This window comes from Rhinatrema bivittatum, chromosome 4 (genome assembly GCF_901001135.1).
Source record: "Rhinatrema bivittatum chromosome 4, aRhiBiv1.1, whole genome shotgun sequence".
Classification (NCBI taxonomy): Eukaryota; Metazoa; Chordata; class Amphibia; order Gymnophiona; family Rhinatrematidae; genus Rhinatrema; species Rhinatrema bivittatum.
The window spans coordinates 422,620,718-422,641,502 of record NC_042618.1 but is presented as its reverse complement, the minus strand read 5'-3'; the positions used below and the strand labels follow the sequence as shown (position 1 = coordinate 422,641,502).

The window sequence follows — 20,785 nt, the reverse complement described above, 5'->3', positions numbered from 1 at the left end:
AATTTTCTTTCCTGTAATACCACATAGTCCACACAAGTGGATTTTGCATCCCTACCAGCAGATGGAGGCAGAGAACAAAATCTTTCGAGGCAGTGCTGCATAACAGAGTGCCACCTGCAGTCCCTCAGCATTGATCTGTACCCAAACCAGATTCGAATCTAAAACCATTTCCAGGGTGAACAGGTAAAGCAGGGCTGGAACCACCTGCACTGGAGCCTCTGTCACCTTTAGAAACCAAAAACAAAACATAAGGAAAACTGCAAAAAACTCTGTCTGATAGTTGATGTAATATATTCCAAACAGCTTTTCTGCAGCGATAGGGAGTGTCTCTAGACCGATCTGTGGTATTTAGGAATGAAAATTAGTAGGTAAGAACCAATTTTCCTTTCCCATTCATACCCAGATCAGTCCAGATAAGTGGGATGTACCCAAGCACCTTTAAACTGGGCGGGAACACGAAAGACCCACACACAATCCACTCTCAAAGGATGCATCCTTCTACGCCCTCACATCCAAATGGTAATGCCTGGTGAAAGTATGAAGCGAGGACCACACCGCCACTCTACAAATCTGAGGAGATAGCAACTGATATACTGCTCAAAAGGCCACCTGCGCTCTTGTAGAATTCACTTTCAGCACCATTGGAATCTTGCGCCCTTTACAAATATAAGCAGAGCAAAGGGCCTCCTTCAGCCAACGAGAAATCGTGGCTTTTGAGGCTTTGTCTCCTTTCTTCGAGTCACCGAACACAAAAAGGTGATTTGACTGCTGAAAGGAATTAGTGATCACCAAATAGCGCAACATACTCCGCCAAACATCCAAAAGATACAACTCTCTCTCCTGTGGAGAGTTCTTAGACCTCTCTGGAAACACCAGAAGATCCACCGCCTGATTAACATGAAAAGAGGACACCACCTTCGGCAAAAAAGAGGGGTCCGTCCACAACGTGACCCCATTAGAAATTCGAAGGAAACAGTCCCTGCATGAAAGTGCTTGCAATTCCGAAATCCATCTGGCAGAACTTATGGCCACCAGAAACCCTGTCTTCAACATCAGATCCTTCACCACTGCCCTTCTCAAAGGCTCAAAAGGCACACCACAGAGCACTCGCAGAACTAAATTGAGGTTCCAATCTGGACAAAACTTCTGCACAAATCCTTGACCCCCCCTTCAGGAATCAAACCACATCTGGATGGGAGGCCAATAACCTCGCCCACAACTTACCCCCCCTAAGGGAACTCAAAACGGATATATCAACACAGAGAGAACTATAAAGGCCAGACCCTTAGACAATCCCTCCTACAAAAAGGCTAAGATCTGAGGAAAGTCCACAGAGAGAGGATCCAAACTCTGATATAGGGATCACGACTCAAAGACTCTCCAAACCCTAACATACATCAGAGACTTAGAGTGTTTCTGTGTCTGGAGCAGGGTAGAAGTGAACTGTTCCAAGCAGCCTTTCAGACGTAATGCGGCCTTTCAAAAGCCGAGCCGCGAGACAGAAGTGATCCTCCTGATTGTAAAATTTGGGACCTTGCTGAAGCAGGTTTGGCAGATGGGCCATCCTGAGGGGTCCGTCTACTGTAAGATGCACCAAATCCGCGAACCACAGGCACTTCGGCCACTCTAGCGCCACCAGTACCACTGACCCCGGATGCGATTTTATGCGCTGCAGAACTCGTTCGATGAGTGGCCACAGAGGAAACATATAGAAGAATCCCGGCCAAGGGCACACTAGAGCAGCATCCATCTCAGGCAACCGTGGGAGCTCCAAAGTCTCCTCTATCAGGGGGTACAGCTTAGCCATGGCCTTGCCGACCTTTAGCCCGGCTTCCGCAATGTACTATTTCCAGTTCACTAATTTCAGAATCTTCTTAGGCAAGGGAAAGGCACTAGGAGGACCCCGCAGACCATCTAGGACTGGATTCACGGCCTCATTATCTGACTCCTCCTGAGTCACTTTGATCCCTAGTTCCTGCAACACCCGAGGAATAAGGAGACGCAACAACTCCTTTTTAAATAAAACTGACCAACCTAGGATCAATCTCCTTCCGACATTGGGAACTCGTCTGGATCCAGATCATCTTATGCCCATCCAGATATGCATTAGGAGCAGCATTCATGTCCACATCTGGATCTGCCCCATGCGCATCCAGAGGGTCCTCCGGCAGATCATCGGAATCACCCACATCTCTGGGATCAGCTATCGAACCTGCTCAACCCAGGTTCAGGTGTCGCAGCAGATACCCAGACCATCCTGAAGAAACCACCTTAGGAGCCTTAGAAGAGCATTCGGGTGGTCTCTGCTTGGACCCAATCCCCATCCCCTTCCTAGCCAGGAAGGCCTTATGGAGTGGGAGAATAAACTGCGGCGAGAATTAGTCTGAGTCTTCAGACTCCTGCTTGTCAAGACTATCACGTGGGTCCTCTCCCCCACCCCGTCCCTCCTGCAACGCAGGCGACAGAGGCAGGGGGGGAGGGGAGGGGAATCCCTGGCTGCCACGGATTCCTGCCTGTGCCCCCCCCATGGGAGAGGCTGCACCCTGAGGCTCCCCCAGGCCCACAGCCATGGCCCCTAAGTGGATGACCCTCTTTTGTGAGGCCACCCATACCGAGGTGCCCTCATCTCCTGCTTCACAGCCCAAGCACAGGGACCTAGTACTGATCTGTACTGACCACAGGCCGCTAAATGCAGCTTTAGCGCCATAAACCATGCGGTCCACTGAGAAACAGCAACAGGCCGCCCACACTGATGAGCATGCTGCGCCACAAAAACAGCCCCGATTGGTGCATGGGAAAAAATAAACAATGTTGCAGCCGCGGCAAAAAAACAGAGCTCCGCTGCACCGCCAGCCCGGGTGGCACTAAAATGAAAGTTAAGCCACCCTGGCAGCTGCAGACAGTGTGCCATCACCACTCCGACCGAGGCCTCTCTTGAACTCCCGGGCCCCCTGGGGCAAAGGGAGAAGGGCATTCACCCCAAGCTTCCCCTCCAGCCAGCACGGACAGCTCCTGCTGTCCCATGCACTCAATGTAACCAGACTGCTGCCTCAGCCAAAAACGGAGGTTTCGTCGGCCAGCCAATTTCTCAGCTATAACTCTGGCTGAAGAGCAGACCAAATCACAGCTCACATTTGCCAAAAAAGCAGCAGCTGGCTCCATAACTGCCCTGGAGTTCACCCCAGGGTCATCAACTTTCTGGGAGAGAAGCACACAAGAGCAAGCCACCAGGGAACAAGAAGAAGCGATCTGCAAGGCCATTGCCATTGCATCAAATGCTTGCTTAAGGATAGGATTGAGTCTATCATGTGCATCCTTCAAGGCTGGTCCTCCTTCCACGGGAATAATAGTCTGCTTGGAGACTGCACATACAAGTGCAAGCTACCTTTGGAAAACGTAAACTCTCGCATTCCACTGGAGCCAGAGGGTACAGGCCTTCCAAAACCTGACCCCCTTTGAAATTAGCCTCTGGGGCACCCCCCATTCAAGATCAATCAACTCCTGAATGGCCTCCATCTCTTCGACTCAGATACAGCATCTGTCCCAGGAACTCTGAGCATTTTCAAGGTCTGGGAAATCAGAGCTGGCAGTTCATATCTATGAAAGAGCCATAGCATAGTTTCATATGGTTCTAATCCTGAAGGAATTTCACCATCCTCAAGAGAGAGTCAGTATCGGCGTCATCATCAATGCCATCCGGACCTCCATCGGAAGTCCCGTTACCTCTCTAGGAGTACTCTGGCGCTTAACAATAGGTCCCGGCAAGGATCCTATCTGCGAATCTACTCTAGAGTGTTAAGAGAGGGCTGAAGATTGCATCTGGATAAAGGATTGCAATCCCTGGAAAAGCTCTAGTCATGAAAAAGTAGGAGCATCCAATCCTGGAGGCACTTGAGGCGTACTCACTGAACAACCATCCTCTGCTGAGGAACCAGTTAGAGGAGTTCCAAATTCAGGCGCCCCACCTGAGCTGTCTTGACCCGGGCTTATATCCGGCTGGGAAGAACCAGGCTTAGTGAAATCTGAGGAGGATGATTCTTCGTGAGCCTTCAAACAGCGCCGACACAAGTTAGTGGATACTCCTGGCTGAGATGCCCGATTATTACAGGCAGTGCAAGCAGAAAGGCACTTAAGGTTTCTTATGTATAGACATTATGGCCAACAGAGCCCTTAAGCAGCGGCCAGAGGCGTGCGTCTAGCTTAATTTTTTTATATTGAAAAAACGTAGGTGTCCGACACCTAGGCATCCCAAAAATGAGTGCCATAATTTAAGCACACAATAAAACTTGTGCACACAGGTAAGCACGTGGCCACTTAAGGTGCTGATTAGATGCACCGAATATAAGGCACCACTAAGCGTCCAAAAACTGGCATCCATATGCAGATCCAAGCCTGTAGAGAGCAGCTTTAAAAAGCGGGCAAAAAGCCATTGAGGCTTCCCACGCAGTACATAGTGGGAACAGCCTCAAAGCAGGGCCTAGCCTACAGAGGCTGCTCAACCCGCCAGGCTGTCCACATCACTCGACCTCCTATGGAGCAGGATGAAGATCAAAACGGACAGCCAACCACAGAAACCCTTATTGACTGTTTCCAGCTGTGGAGGAAGAGGGCATATGCCGTCACCACCATTCTCTGATTTTTGCACCCACTGCCTTTCACAGCCAGTCCACACTGGCTGAAAAACCAGCTATGGGCCCAAGGTGCTCATCTGAGGGACCACGGAAATCACCTCAGGGATTCTCAACTGGGGGGAGGGACCTTTTGATATCACCGCAGGAGAGCAGGGCAAATATAACCACCTTAATTCTCCTTTTTCAAAATGAAGCAATCCCCAGAAGGGAGATGCATGTCCACCATCTGCTGGAGATGGAGAATCCTGGCAGGCTGAGGTCACTGAAGGGTATATATATACTGTGACATCAGTTTGCTCCATCTCCATCTGTTGGTAGAAGTGCATTACCCACTTGTTCTGGATTCATCTGACTGGACGCTAAGAAAATTAAATTTCAACACTTGACCAAAGATATATAGTGTAAAACCACAATCTTTGTAACTTTATTACATTAACCAAAAAATGGGGAGAAAGTTTAAAAGGAAATAAATTCAGTGTGCCAGTTACTATTCCAACATCTTGCTGGGCAGGCTGAATGGACCATTTGGGTCTTTATGTGCCATCATTCACTATGTTACTGTATATGAATAAAGTAGAACTAATTATTAAAAATTCTGCCATACTGATAAAAAAAAAAAACCAACTCAGATTATTACCTTGACAGAGGATCCGCCATAAAGCCTCCGTGCCAGCAGCTTGCCTGCCTTAATAGCAACAGGTGTAAGTTCCAGTTTTCCATCCAAGATATCGCCGATGGCAAAAATATGAGGGATATTAGTTTGCTCCTTGTCATTAACTGGTATTTTGCCGTTGCTAGTATAAAATATATTTCTCAGATTAATTACATAATAGTACTGTACATCAGCAGTCCTATATGAAATCATCTCAGACAGGTTAAATGATCAATATAGAGATAGTTAAAACTGGTACTCAATGTATGTACCTTAGACAAAACAGTCATGTCAAGCATGCTGAGATTTAAACACCCTCTGCTTTGTAAAGCTATCATCACAAATTGTCATTTTATACCACAAAGCTGTACTGCTGGAAGTTGGAAGACCCTCAGCTTAAGACTGTTAAAAGCTGCAAATTCCTCCTCATAGCAGGATCCCCAGATTCCATACCAATGATGGTTTATCCCATTGCTTCTATAAGCTTGTAGTTCCTGCTTCTTTTATTATTATTTTTTTATTCTATCACCAGAAATCCCAAGTACCAGAATAATTATGTGTCCTTGCCTACGAGTACTGCCAGAGCCGTAGTTGCATGAGCTGGGTAATAGGGTTGCTCACCTAATCTTTAAGTGTAGTACATCTCTATCTCCATCAGCTAGGAAATGAACCCTGTCTACACAAATACTCTTTAAATTAAGTTAGTAATGTTAGCCAAAGCAGAGCTGGATTAAAGCTTCACAAATACCAAGAATTTCACATTGAGCTGTGCTCTCCCACTGTACCAGTTTATATAATATAGCACCTTAGAAGCTAATAGCTCAAAACCTGGTGTAAGCAAAATGGTTTTGGATACACTGGAGGCTGGGGCCGTGTATGGAGCAATAAAAAGATTATATGGTAAGGATGGCCTACATTTGTCTGTGGCAGGAACGAGGATGCTAAGTGAAATATTCAGATCATAATTATCAGGCATTTAAACTGGGAAGTGGGGGTGGCAGGAGGTGACCAGTTAAATTGGAATGTCACCCCCAAGCAATACAAGAAGTGGTAAGACAAAAGTTACAAAATCACTCAATTAAAAAAAACCCAACCACAGAAAAGGCAACTAGGAAGAACAGTTGGAAAGTTATGACCAAAAATGCTGGTAGTTTGAGCACCATCATCCCAGACCTGCAGGCCCTAATGGTAGAGGTGGAATTGGACATTGTTGCTGTTAAGGGAGACATGGTTCAATCTCATGATCGGGATGTGGCCATCCTGGGCTATAACTTAAGGAAGGACAGAGGACAGGAAAAGGGGGAGTGTAACAGCTCTTTTATGTCACATACAATATCCAAGCAACTGAATTGCAAATGATGTAGGGAAAAGAAGCAGCATTATGGACTGTCCTAAAAAAAAAAAAAAAAAAAAAAGATGGTGCTTCCATTTTTACAGGTGTGATTTACAGGCCTCCAACCCAAACAGATCAACTGGACAGAGACCTGATCGAGGACATCCAAAAGTTGGGAAAGAAGGGAGAAGTGTTGCTTGTTGGAGATTTTAATCTTTCGGATGTGGACTGGAGCATCTCTTCTGCGGAATCTACAAAAAGTAGGTGCTCTGCTCAAATGGTAATGGAACCCATGAGGGAAGGTGTGATACTCGATCTAGTGCTCAATAATGGAGATAGTATCTCTGATGTTCGGGTAGGGGCTCACCTGAGCAGTAGTAATCAGACAGTATGGTTAGATATTGCAAATAGAATACAGAGAAGTTCACAAATATGGACTTTGTCAAAATGGGGATGTACTTGGAGGAAGAACCGGAAGACTGGGAGAAGAAGAAATGGGTGAGGTGGAACAACAGTGGGCTAAATTAAAAGGAGCTATTACAAAGGCAATAAATCTATGTTAGGAAATGTAAAGAAGAGTAATAGGAAAAAGAAACCGATTTAATTCTCTAAGGAGCTGGCTGAAAAAATTAAGGCAAAAAGAACAGCATTCAAGAAGTATAAAGGATCTTAAAAAAAAAAAAAAAAAAGGACACTATCTGTTAAAAATGAGGGAAAAGAAGAAAAATCAGGAAAGCTAAAAGTCAAGTGGAAGAAAGAATTGCCAAAGAGGTAAGGAGAAAGAAGGGAGGTCCAAATTGGTATAGTGAAATTGAAAAGTGACTAGGAGCACTGTGTGGAGAGAGATGAAGAAATGGCAGAAATATTAAACAAATACTTCAGTTCGGTTTTAAGACAACTCTGGAGAAAGACCATTACTGGTTGACAAGCCCATAGATGGAGACGGGGTAGATGAAAGCGCAGGTGCTTACCTGTAACAGGTGTTTTCCTAAGACAGCAGGATGTTAGTCCTCACAACTGGTGGAGCCTGGCACGGAAAACTTTTGTCAAAGTTTCTAGAAGCTTTGACCAGCACATTGAGCATGCCCAGCCTGCTGCTATCCACACATCCACAAAAGGTCCCCATTCAGTCTCGTAACATAGAAAAATACAAGCGAAAAAACAATAAACCCGAGGAGAACCCGATACTGTGGGGAGGCAGGCAGGATTTCTGAGGACTACCATCCTGCTGACCTAGAACAACACCTATTATAGGTAAGCAACTGCGCTTTCTCCTAGGACAAGCAGGATGGTAGTCCTCACGTAGGTGAGTACCAAGCTCCAGTCTGTCCTTGCCAACAGAAAAGACCAACAGATATTGGTCAGCTGAGGACTGTCTGGTTCCCATAGAAACACAGACAGGAAGCATTGGGTTCAAGTCTGGAAAAAGTTGCACAGGACGGATTGACCAAAAGCACTGTCCTGGCGCCCATCTTTGTCCAAACAGTAATGAGCTGCAAACGTATGAAGGGAACTCCAGGTTGCGACTCGGCAAATTTCGACGACGGGGACTACACGCAAATGGGCCACAGACATCGCCTTAGCCCGCACACAGTGAGCCTTTACTCTGCCGGTGAGTGGAAGGCCTGCCTGCGCATAACAAAAAGCAATGCAATCCGCCAGCCAATTCAACAAGGTTTGTTTACCCACTGCCACTCCCAGCCTGTTGGAATCAAAGGATATTTATCTATTTATTATTTATTTTAACAGTTTTTTATATACTGGCATTCAAAGATAACGTCGGTGTACATTGAATAGAAACATTAAGCCGGTAGGCGTTTGACAAGAAACTCGTTGGGTAAAATGGGAATAACTATAAGTAAAACATTATATAAAATTAATAAAAATGGAAGAAAATTACAGAATAAAAACAGTAATACATATTTTTTTTTAAAGGTAACAGTACAGTGAGATATATATATGGTCACGATCAATGGTGAGCAGATATAACAGCACAATGTAATATGTACAAGATATGAGGAAGAACAGAATGCATTGAGGCTGAAGAAGAGTTTGATAGAGTTTGCATTTGAGTAAAGAAAATCTAGTGTGAGGGGGTACAATGGAAGTTAGGAGGCCGGGGAGTAATATTAGGTGTAGGCATGTGTGAATAGCCATGTTTTGAGTTTTTGTTTGAAAGTTTTTGAGCATATTTCTTGACGTATATCAGTAGGCATTGCATTCCATAATGAAGGACCGGCTAGTGAGAGTGCTCATGCTTTACAGGATGCGAGGTTAGTGAGTTTAGGAGAGGGAGTATGAATAGAGGCGTGGTATTTGTTTCTAGTCGGTCTAGAGGAGGAGTGGAAATGGAGAGAGTCCTTAAACCAGTTCATGTCAGGGTTGTATAGTGCTTTATGAATGATTGAAAGTGTCTTGTATTGTATGCGGAAGGTGATAGGTAGCCAGTGTAGTTCTTTTAAAACCGGTGTAATGTGTTCATTGCTGCGTGTGTTGGTGAGAATTCGGGCGGCAGTGTTTTTCAGGATTTGTAGCGGGTGGATTGCGTTTTTGGGTAGACCTAAAAGGAGAGAATTACAGTAATCAATTTTGGAAAATAGCATAGCTTGTAGGACGGTGCGAAAATCAGAGAAATGAAGCAGGGGCTTAAGTTCCTTGTATATTCTACACTGTTAATTGTATGTTTTTTAATGTTCCTTATATAATTATATGATAATTGTAAAGCCTGTTGCTCAGTTCTGTTCTCTGTAAACCGACGAGATGTTCCCAACGTTCGTCGGTATATAAAAGCTATTAAATAAATAAATAAATAAGTTTCTTTAGAGTATGTAATTTGTAGAAGCACTCTGAGTGTTGAGTTGATGAATTTCTTGAAGTTGATTTGATCGTCTAGTGTGACCCCTAAATCTCGAATCTGTTGAGCGAAGGAGATGTGGGGTGGCTGCATGTAATGTAGGGAGGGGGTTGTAGGGGATATAAGCATGAGCTCAGTTTTTGCGGTATTGAGGGCAAGATGGATACTGTTTAGGAGTTTGTTGATTGAACTAAGAGTGGTTTCCCAGGTGTTGAGGGCTTTGGGAAGAGAGTCAGTGATGTGAATGAGGATTTGCACATCGTCTGCGTAAAGGTAGTGTGGGAGCTTGAGATTGGATAAGAGTTGACATAATGGTAGGAGGTATATATTGAAGAGGGTAGATGACAAAGAAGAGCCTTGTGGGACACCTTGGTTGAAGGGGATTTCTTTAGATTCGTGGTTTCCAATTTTGACTTTGAAGTTTCTATTGCTGAGGTATGAGGTGAACCAGTTGTGGGCGACTCCAGTTATTCCGATCTCGTTGAGTCGCTGGAGGAGGATATTATGGCTGATGGTGTCAAAGGCCGCTGAGATGTCTAAGATGGCTAGGATAAAAGATTGCCCTTTATCTAGTCCTTTGATGAGGTGATCAGTTAGGGACAAGAGGAGGGTTTCTGTACTGTGAAATTTACGAAAACCATATTGGGAAGGGGAGAGGATTTGATGGTCATCTAGGTATTCGGTGAGTTGCCGATTGATGTTTTCTCTAGAATTTTTGATATGAACAGTAGATTAGAAATGGGGTAGTAGTTAGAGAGGTCGGTGGGGTCAAGCTTAGGTTTTTTTTTCTTAGAATGGGCTTGACTATTGCCTGTTTAAGTGGGCTGGGTACTACTGATTTGATAGATTAATTATGTTAGCAATGAGCTGGGCTATTGCGCTGGGAATGGTAATAAGGAGTTTTGTGGGGATGGTGTCTGAAGGGTGGGAGGATGGCTTGGCTTTTTTGAGAATGGACTCAATTTCAAGGGCTGTGGTGAGCTCTAAAGATGGAAGGTTTGTTAGGGGATTATTTGAGGAGAGGGCGTGGGTTTTTGGGGGGGTGAGGGGGAAAGAAGGAAAATGTGCTAGCAGTTCGTTGGTTTTGTTGTGGAAGAAGGAAGAGAGGTCCTCGCATTGAGCCTTGGCTTCATCTTCTGGAATGGCAGCTGAGGTTAGCTTGGTAGGCAAAGTGACATATTCAAAAAGGGCTCGTGGATTAAATTGGTATTGGTGAATTTTGGTGGCATAGAAGGTTTTTTTGACATCATTTAGCATGTCTCTATAGCTGTGTAATGATCTGTATCGAGCGAGGAGGGTAGGGGTAGGATCTCTGCGCCAGTTCTTTTCAGATTTTCTAAGATTGTATTTCATTTTCTTTAGTTCTTGAGTGTACCAGGGTTTTCTAGTGTTAAGGGAATTAAGTTGTCTTGATTGTAGGGGGCAGACCTTGTTAGCAACTGTAAGTGTGTGTTTGTTCCAAGTAGCAAGGGCAGTGTCAGCATTTGTGAGATCTAGATATGAAGAGCTGGGTGGACTTCCTGTGGCGGGCCATCTGGTCTAGGTAGAAAGCCAAGGCCCTCTTGCAGTCCAAGGTATGCAGGGCCTGTTCCCCTGAGTGGGAATGAAGCCTGGGAAATAAGGTGGGTAGAACGATGGACTGATTTGAGGTGGAAATCAGTTACAACCTTGGGCAGAAATTTAGGATGCGTACGCAAGACCACACGATCGTGGACGAACCTTGTGTAGGGCGGGTATGTCACCACAGCCTGCAGCTCACTTACCCTGCGAGCCAACGTAATTGCCACCAGAAATGTAATTTTCCAGGTGAGGAACTTCAGATCGCAGGACTGCAGCGGCTCAAAGGGAGAGCACATGACTCGTGCCAGGACAACGATGAGATCCCAGGACATTACAGGAGGCCGAGAGGGGGGTGTTTCAGTTGGAGGAGAGCCCCGCATGAAAATGCCTACCAAAGGTTTGCACCAATTTTTGATATGAACAGTAGATTAGAAATGGGGCAGTAGTTAGAGAGGTCGGTGGACAAGCCAGCGACCCTCTCTGTGGTATGCGCAGATAGCGCTGGTTTGAAGCCCATACTCGGAAAGGTGCCACGGATAGTCCTGCAGTCGAGGGAGGGGGTATGAGAAAGGATCCAAGTCATGCCCCGCACACTAGATGGAAAGCAGAGTTGCTTACCTGTAACAGGTGTTCTCCCAGGACAGCAGGATGTAGTTCTCACATATGGGTGACGTCACTGGATGGAGCCCTATCACGGTAAACTTTTCTGTCAAGATCTGTGTCACAGGGGTCTCTCTTCAGTCTCGTTTGTAACAAAAGATGCGAACGAAAAAATAAAATAAAACGTTTCGGACCCAACTCCGCAGGGTGGCGGGTGGGTTTCGCGAGGACTACATCCTGCTGTCCTGGGAGAACACCTGTTACAGGTAAGCAACTTTGCTTTCTCCCAGGACAAGCAGGATGGTAGTCCTCACATATAGATGATTAGCAAGCTAAGGCTGACTCATATTACAACAAGCCAATAGCAGACAACTCGTGGCACAATAATTGGGGTGCTATTGGCAATGATGAGGCAGTCTGAAATCACAGCAGGTGGTTGTGGAAGGAGTTGGGGATTATACTGGACCAAAGTTTTGCAAGACAGATTGGCCAAAGGCAGAGTCTTCATGGACTTCCTTATCTAAGCAGTAGAGGGCTGCAAATGTGTGAGAGCGCTCAATGTTGCAGCCTAGCAGATGTTGGCAATTGGTACTGAATGATAGTGTGCTACCGATGTTGCCATGGTCCTTACAAAATGTGCCTGCACTCACCCCTGGAGAGGACGGCCTGCTTCCTCATAGCAAAATTCGATACACTCTGCTAGCCAGTTGGAGAGAGTTTGTTTGCCCACTGGAACTCGCAGCTTGTCTTTGTCAAAGAAGCAAAGAGTTGGGTGGATTTCCTATGGAGTGAGGTGCGGTCTAGATAGAATGCAAGTGCACGCTTACAGTCCAAGGTGTGCAATAAACTCTAGCCCTGGTGAGAGTGAGGCCTTGAGAAAGAGTGGGCAGACTATAGAATGAGTAAGGGGAGAGACTGTGTCCACCTTAGGAAGAAATTTAGGGCGAGTACAGAGGACACTCTGTCACGGAGGAACCTAGTGTCGGGTGAGTATATAACAAGGGCTTGTAACTCACTGACCCTTTAGCAGAGGTGACTGCTATGAGGAAAAGAATTTTCCATGTTAGAATTTTAATGCTATAGGAATGCAAAGGCTCGATCGGGGAACGCATGAGCCTTGTAAGCACCACATTTAGGCCCCATTCCGTAACCGGTGATCGTAGAGGAGCCTTAAGTTGTAGAAAACCCATGATAAGCCGACTCATAAGGAGTTGAGCCATTAACAGGGCATCCCCTACTCCCTGATGGTACGCCGAGATGGAACTGAGGCGTACCCGTGTGGAGGATGTCTGGGGATCAGAATCCAAAAGGTATCCTAGATAGCCTAATAGAGTGGGGCAGGAAAAAAGGGGCCATTACTTTTTGTGCACGCCATTTGGTAAATCTTGCTGATTTCGAATGGTAACATTTACGTGTGGAAGATTTTCGTGAAGCTGCCAGTACCCGAGAATATCAGTGAGTCTGTGTTATGAGGTTGACCTGTGGGCAGGTGAATTGGTTCCTGGAGTGATAGGTTGAGAAGTGTGGGGAAGCATACTTGTCAAGGCCAGTACGGGGTTATGAGAATCATTGAAAACCTATCCTGCTGTAGGTTCACGAGAGTTTTGGCTATGAGCGGTATCAGAAGAGACGCATATAGGCAGCCTTTGTTGCAGGGGCGAGCAAAGATGTCCATGGCTAACGCATTTCGAAGCCTGTTTAGGTTGCAGAATCTGTCCACTCTGTGGTTCAATTCGGACACAAGAGGTCGATAGTTGGTTGACCTCAGCGCTGATTTTACTCGCTACACATGGATTCAGAGACCACTTGTGGGGATGGAGACATCAATTGAGATGGTCTGTTAGTATGTTCAGTATGCCTGTTAGATAAGTGGCCCTGAGATGCATGGAGTGTGCAAGGGCCCAGGCCCAGAACTGCGTGGCTTCCTGGCAGAGCAGATAAGAGCCTGTGGTCCCTGTTTGTTCGAGTACCACATTGCCACTAAGTTGTCTGTCTGTATCCCTAAAGTTTTGTGTGAGAGGCAGTGTTTGAAGGCACAAAGGGCATAACGCATGGCTCAAAGCTCCAGGAAGTTTATTTAAGACATTTCATGGAGTAGAGTCAACGGATTTTGGGATTGGAGGGTGTTGATACGAGTTCTCCAACCCAAGTTGGATGTGACTGTGGCCAAGATCATCTGAGGATTTGGTTCCTGGATCGGTGATATGGATCAGGGACGAAAGCGGTTGAACAGCTTAGAGCCACTGAAATTTTAAAATCCACTGAGTTTCTCATGGCTAGTCTGGCCATAGGAGTGACGTGGATCATGGAACCCATGTGGCCCAGCAATGGAAGAATTGATGGGCTGAGGCTATGTTGCATGTGTGCAGAGATGTGGATAACTTGATAGGATGTCTGCGCGGTTGTTAGGAGGGAAGGCCATTGCGACTGTAGTGCCCAGATCTGATCCATATGGGATTTATGGTAGTTGATCAGAATTCCCAGCCAAATGTAGTAGATTTATAGTGAGTCTTAGAGAATTTAGAGCTCCTTGTTTGGATTGACTACTTATTAGGCAGTCGTGCAGGTAAGGAAACATGTCATTGCTGTTCTTTGTAGTTGAGCGGCAGTCACTGCTAGGCATTTGGTGAAATACACAACTTGTCGAAGCTAGTTCGAATGGCAGAACTTGGTATTGAAAATGTTGTTGACTCACTATGAAGCGTATATAGAAAGTCCAGAGAACAGAGGCAATCCCCTTGTTGTAGTAAGGAAAGCATGGTGCTGAGAGACACCATTTTGAACTTTTCTTTCTGAAGAAATTTGTTGAGATTTCTGAAGTCCAGGATAGGCGGAGGGCACCTGTTTTCTTTGAAAGTAGGAAATAGCGGGATTAAAATCCTCTGCCTTGTTGCATCCGGGGAACGGTATCCCGAACCCTGGTCCTCAGTGGGATGGACTGTTCTGTTCTCTGGCAAGGTTGAAGAATCCAGGAGCCTGCCCGACTGGTGGAGCTGGTGTGATCTGGATATCAGTTGGTCTCACGCGTGAGCGATAAAAGGTCCTTCTAGCATCCCTCTTTGCTGTGCAAGAAACAGAGAGCTGTCGCAGGGTCTCGCAGTTTCTTGCAAATGAGTCACTGTCTGCTGGACCCTGTGCACGAAGAGATTATCTGCGGTGCATGGCAGATCAGCTAGTCTATTTTGGACTTTGGGCCATAAATCAGGGGCCATAAGCCAGGTTCACCATCTAGCACCGAGTCCTGTTGCTGGCAGCAGGAGGACGTTTCGAAGCAATGTTGAGATTACTTACCTGATAATCTCCTTTTCCTTAGTGTATGCAGATGGACTCAAAACAAATGGGTATTGTGTGCTCATGCTAGCAGTTGGAGACGGATCTGACATCAGCACGGGTACATATACCCCCACAGGAAGTGTAGCTATTCAGTAATCTTCCTAGCAAAAGCTTTATGGATATATGTGTGACTGACCGATCGATTAATCAACAGGATTACCCTGACCAATTGATGGTAGCTGGAGACCGCCAGTGTTCTCAACCGGAAGGCGTCGACACCCGGCAGGGTGGAAGCCCTATTATAAGCAAAACATGGCTTACCGTGAGTCGGCGAATCCCCATGTATACCGGCAGCCGGGCAGGATGCTGAGTCCATCTGCATACACTAAGGAAAAGGAGATTATCAGGTAAGTTATCTCAACATTTCCTAGCGTGTAGCAGATGGACTCAAAACAAATGGGATGTACAAAAGCTACTCCCGGACTGGGCGGGAGGCTGCCCGAGGACCGTGTAGGATCGTCCTCGCAAATGCTGTGTCCTCCCTGGCCTGGACGTCCAGACGGTAGAATCTGGAGAAGGTATGGAGGGAGGACCACGTCGCTGCTTTGCATATCTCTGCAGGCGACAGCAGCTTAGCTTCTGCCTAGGAGGCTGATTGTGCTCTGGTAGAATGAGCCTTGACCTGTAGAGGTGGTGGTTTTCCTGCCTCTACGTAGGCTGCCTTGATAACTTCTTTAATCCAGCGGGTGATGGTTGGCCGTGAGGCCGCTTCCCCTTGCCTCTTCCCGCTGTGCAGGACGGACAGGTGGTCCGTCTTTCGTACTGCTTCAGACATTTCCAGGTATCTGGACAGCAGTCTGCCGATATCGAGATGGCGTAGCATTTGACCTTCCTCCGACTTCTTCAAACCTTCTGTGGTAGGCAAGGATATAGTTTGGTTGAGGTGAAAGTGTGAGACCACTTTGGGTAAAAAGGAGGGAACTGTACGAAGATGGATGGCTTCTGGAGTGATTCTGAGAAATGGATCACAACAGGATAGTGCTTGTAACTCTGAGATGCGGCGTGCTGAACACAGCCAGCAAGAACACCATCTTCAAGGTTAGTAAACGGAGGGACAGGCCTCGAAGGGGCCTGAAGGCGAATCCCGCTAGAAATTCCAATACTAGGTTGAGGTTCCACAAGGGCACTGGCCACTTCAGTGGCGGGCGAATGTGTTTAACTCCTTTCAGGAAGCGTGAAGTGTCTGGGTGTTTGGCAATAGAGTTGCCATCACTCCTGGGACCGTAGCAAGACAGCGCTGCTACCTGAACCTTGATGGAGCTGAGGGACAGACCCTTCTGAAGTCCATCTTGTAGGAAGTCCAAGATGAGAGGAATCTTAGCGGCATGTGAATTGATGCTGTGAGAGTCGTGCACCAGGCTTCAAAAACTCTCCAGATCCTGATAAATGTCAGTGATGTGGAGAACTTGCATGCTCGGAGGAGTGTATCTATTACCGGCTCAGAGTATCCTCTTTTCTTCAATCTAGCCCTCTCAATGGCCAGACCGTAAGAGAGAATTGAGCTGGATCCTCGTGGAGGATGGGACCTTGCTGCAGCAGGTCCCTGTGTGGAGGCAGGCGTAGAGGATTCCCTGCCAGTAGTCTTCTCATGTCTGCGTACCAGGGTCTTCTTGGCCAGTCCGGGGCAACTAGAAGAACTAGGCCTCTGTGTCGCTGAATCCTGTGTATAATGGCGCCCAGCAGGGGCCACGGAGGAAAGGCGTATAGCAGGATCCCCTGAGGCCATGGTTGTACCAGGGCATCGATCCCCTGGGCTCGAGGATCCCGCCTGCGGCTGAAATATCTGGGAACTTGAGCGTTGGACCTGTCCGCTAATAGGTCCATGGCTGGCGCCCACCATCGATCCACAATTATCTGAAAAACTGTGGGTGACAGCTGCCACTCCCCCGGGTTTAGGCTTTCTCTGCTGAGGAAGTCGATCGTCGTGTTGTCCTTCCCGGCAACGTGGATGGCGGAGATGTCCTGAAGATTTGCTTCTGCCCAAATCATCAGGGGAGTTATTTCTAGGGACACTTGTTGGCTTCTGGTTCCGCCCTGTCGATTGATGTATGCCACTGTGGTGGCGCTGTCTGACATCACTCTGACCGCTCTGTCGCGAAGTCTGTGGGCAAATCGCAGGCATGCAAGCCTGACTGCCCGTGCCTCTAGTCGGTTGATGTTCCTCCTTGACTCTTCTCTGGTCCACCGCCCTTGGGCGGTGAGTTCCTCGCAGTGCGCTCCCCATCCGTTCAGGCTGGCATCTGTGGTGAGCAGAATCCAGGTTGGGGAGGACATTCTTGACCCCCGGCTTATGTGGCCAGGCTGTAACCACCACCGTAGCTGAGTCCGCACTCTGGCTGGCAGAGGTAGGTGAATGGTGTAGTTCCGCGATCGTGGACTCCATCGAGATAGGAGGGCGTGTTGCAATGGTCTCATATGAGCCCGCACCCAAGGCACCACTTCCAGAGTGGATGCCATGAGGCCGAGGGCTTGTAGGTAATCCCGAGCTGTGGGCCGGCTGGCACTCAGCAGGACCTGCAGATGATTCTGGAGTTTGGACTGTCTCTTGGAGGTCAGACTGACCTTGTCATCTTGGGTGTCGAATTGGACCCCTAGGTATTCCAGCAACTGGGATGGCCGTAGGGAACTCTTCTTTATGTTGACTACCCATCCTAGGCTTTCCAGAAGAGCTATAACTCTGTTGGTTGCCCGGTGACTCTCCTCTGGTGACTTTGCCCTGATCAGCCAATTGTCCAGGTAGGGATGGACGAGGATTCCTTCCTTCCTGAGTGCCGCCGCCACTACTACTATTACCTTGGTAAAGATCCGCGGCGCGGTGGCTAACCCGAAGGGTAAAGCCCGGAACTGGAAGTGCTGATTCAGGACTTTGAAGCGTAAATAGCGCTGGTGATCCTGATGGATTGGGATATGCAGGTAGGCTTCCCACAGATCTAGGGAGGTGAGAAACTCCCCTGGCTGTACTGAATTCTTGACAGACCGTAGAGTTTCTATGCGAAAGCTGGGAACCCGTAGGTGTCGATTGACTGACTTGAGGTCCAGGACGGGCCTGAAGGTGCCCTCCTTCTTGGGTACTATGAAATAAATGGAATAATGCCCAGAAGTTACCTCTTCCGCAGGTACTGGGATTATGGCTTTTAGGGCCAGGAGCCTCTGTAAGGTCACTTCTAGTGCCTCTATCTTGAATGGCGAACAAGGAGATTCCACAAACTTGTTTGGCGGAAGCCGAAAGAAATCCAGGTAATATCCTTCCCGGATGATGGCGAGGACCCACTGGTCCGAAGTGATCTCGACCCACCTGCGGTAGAAGAGGGTTAGCCTGCCCCCTATGGCTGCTACCCTCGGATGGGTCGGCTGATTGTCATTGTGGGTTACGGCCGGGGCCAGAACCCAGGCCGGCTCTCTTCTTGGTGTGCTTAGCCCGAAAGGGCTGATTCCTGGCCTGAGAACGAGGTGCTTGATAGCGAGACCTGTAAAGGTTGAAGCGCTGCGAGGTTCTACCTCTGGCTGGTCTAGAAACAGAACGCTGGCTCCTCCTCGACCTGTCTTCTGGTGGACGGGGTAATGGAGAGGCACCCCATTTAATAGCCCAGTTCTCGAGGTTGCTGCCGAACAGTAGGGAGCCCTTAAAGGGCATGCTGGTGAGTCGTGTCTTGGAGGACGCGTCGGCCACCCAATTGCTTAGCCAAAGCTGTCTCCTGGCTGCCACTGAGGAGGACACTCCCTTGGCTGCCGTACGGACGAGGTCGGAGGCTGCGTCAGTGAGAAATGCGAGAGCTGATTCCATGTCTTCTCCCGGGGTGTTGTTTCTTGCCTGTGACAAACAGGAGCGCGTCACCACGGTGCAGCAAGTCGCTATTTGAAGGGACATGGCTGCTACCTCAAAAGCTTGTTTCAGAATGGTGCCCATGCGTATCCTTGAGGGCCGCTCCCCCCTCCACCGGAATGGTGGTGCGCTTCACAATTGCGCTAACTATGGCGTCTACCCTGGGGCACGCCAGCAGCTTCTTGGACGCCGGATCCAGAGGGTACATGCCCGACCCCCTTTGAATGAGGCCTCCGGTGCCGTCCATTCCAGCTCGATTAGCTGCTGTGCTGCTAGAAATAGGGGAAAATGGTGAGCCGGTTGGCGCAGGCCCTCAAGCAGGGGGTTCTTTATAGGGTCCCCTGGGGGGGGGTCCTGGCCCGGAATGGCCAGCTCCGATAAGCATTGTGAGACCAGGCCTGGCAGATCTTCTTTCCGAAAGAAGCATCTCATGGTCCGATATGGTTCTATCTCCGAGGGAAGTTCACCCTCCTCGGGGGGCTTCTCACTTACCTGGGAATAATCCGAATCCCCATAAGCGGGGCTGTCGGGTGGTGAGTGGCTGCGCCTAGTTCTCGAGGGTCCAGGGACCGGATCAGCCGGAACGGGAGGACCCATTCGAGGAGCAGACTGCATCTGGACAAAGGCGTGAATCCCCTTAAATAATTCCACCCAGGAAAGCGAAGCCGGATCTGGCCGCAGGGGCACCAGGTCTCTCGGGTTCCCTGGCTGCTCGCCGCGGCCTGTGAAGTCCGGTGTGGTCCCTGAGGAACCGCTGGGCTGGGACCGGTCTTGTCCTGGAACTCCCATGGCTTCCTCACATTGGGCACATAGTGAGTCTGCTTTCTTGCTCTGTGTGGCTCTGAGGTTGCATGCTGAGCAGAGGCTTAGAGCGTTCATGCCTGATTCTGGAGGTGCCGGCTCTGCGGATGCCTGGGCTTTCTTATATGCTCCATTCGCCTGAAATGCGGCATCGCCCAACGCTGTGCGCCTAATACGTGCGCTTAACAGCATGCGCCTATAAACGGGCGTCTTATCAATGTGCGCCTATAATCGGGCATCTTATCAATGTGCGCCTATAATCGGGCGTCTTATCAATGTGCGTGTATCCTAGTAGCGTGCACTAACGTGAGCCTATCGCATGCGCTAACCGCGTGCGCCTATCGCGTGCGCCTATCGCGAGCGCTTTAGCAAGCAAAGTGCGCTTAATTGGAAAAGATGAGTAGGCAGGCAATATGGCGACCTCCCAGGCGGGCGGCCACGTAGGCAGGCCCAATTAGTCCACACTTCCTCGGAGACCAAGTAAAGATGTACGCCTTACCTTGTCTTCCGCGCTTCCCGGCTGTGACCCGGGCGGTCTCCGGCTGCGGGGGGAGAGGGGAATACCTTCACCGCCGCGCTTAAGGAAGTGCACCCGCTGCCTCTAGGCCGCGCCCGAACTTGTCTCGCTCAGGGGCCAAGTCCTCGCCGGGACCGAGGCTGCCTCTAGGCCGTACCCGAACCCGTCTCGCTCGGGGGCCAAGCCGCGCCCGAGCCCTTCTCACTCGGGGGCTGGGTCCCTGCCGCGAACCGGCCCGAGGCTCTTACCTCCGAAGGACTACGGAAGTCAGCTCGGGAAACTCAACTGGGTGAGTGACCGCCTGGTATCACCACAGGAGTGCGGGGCTCGTCTTCAGTAGGTTTCTTCTATGAATTTAGTCGTTAGAATTTGGAAAACAAGCTCAGCGAGCGTGGGGTAGCTCCAAACTGCTTTGGAGACATAAATTACTGAATAGCTACACTTCCTGTGGGGGTATATGTACCCGTGCTGACGTCAGATCAGTCTCCAACTGCTAGCATGAGCACACTATACCCACTTGTTTTGAGTCCATCTGCTACATGCTAGGAAATCACATGTTGCTCGAATGTCATGTGGATGGCAGAGAGGTTCTCTTGGTGTTGTGTCAAATGTAGCTGGTAAATAGCAATACACCAATATAGTTCTTGGAAGAAGTTACAACCTAGACTCTCCTGAAAACTT

General features: G+C 48.4%; 1 protein-coding gene across 2 annotated transcripts in view; it reads right to left on the bottom strand.

Moving 5' to 3' along the window:
* The window catches only part of TXNRD3 (thioredoxin reductase 3), a 166,220-nt gene that overhangs the window by 48,958 nt on the left and 96,477 nt on the right, over nt 1-20,785 (bottom strand). For both annotated transcript variants that reach the window (XM_029601336.1, XM_029601337.1), the window contains one exon: nt 5,269-5,425. In XM_029601336.1, the coding sequence (XP_029457196.1) occupies nt 5,269-5,425 (157 nt within the window). The remainder of the gene's footprint in view (nt 1-5,268; nt 5,426-20,785) is intronic.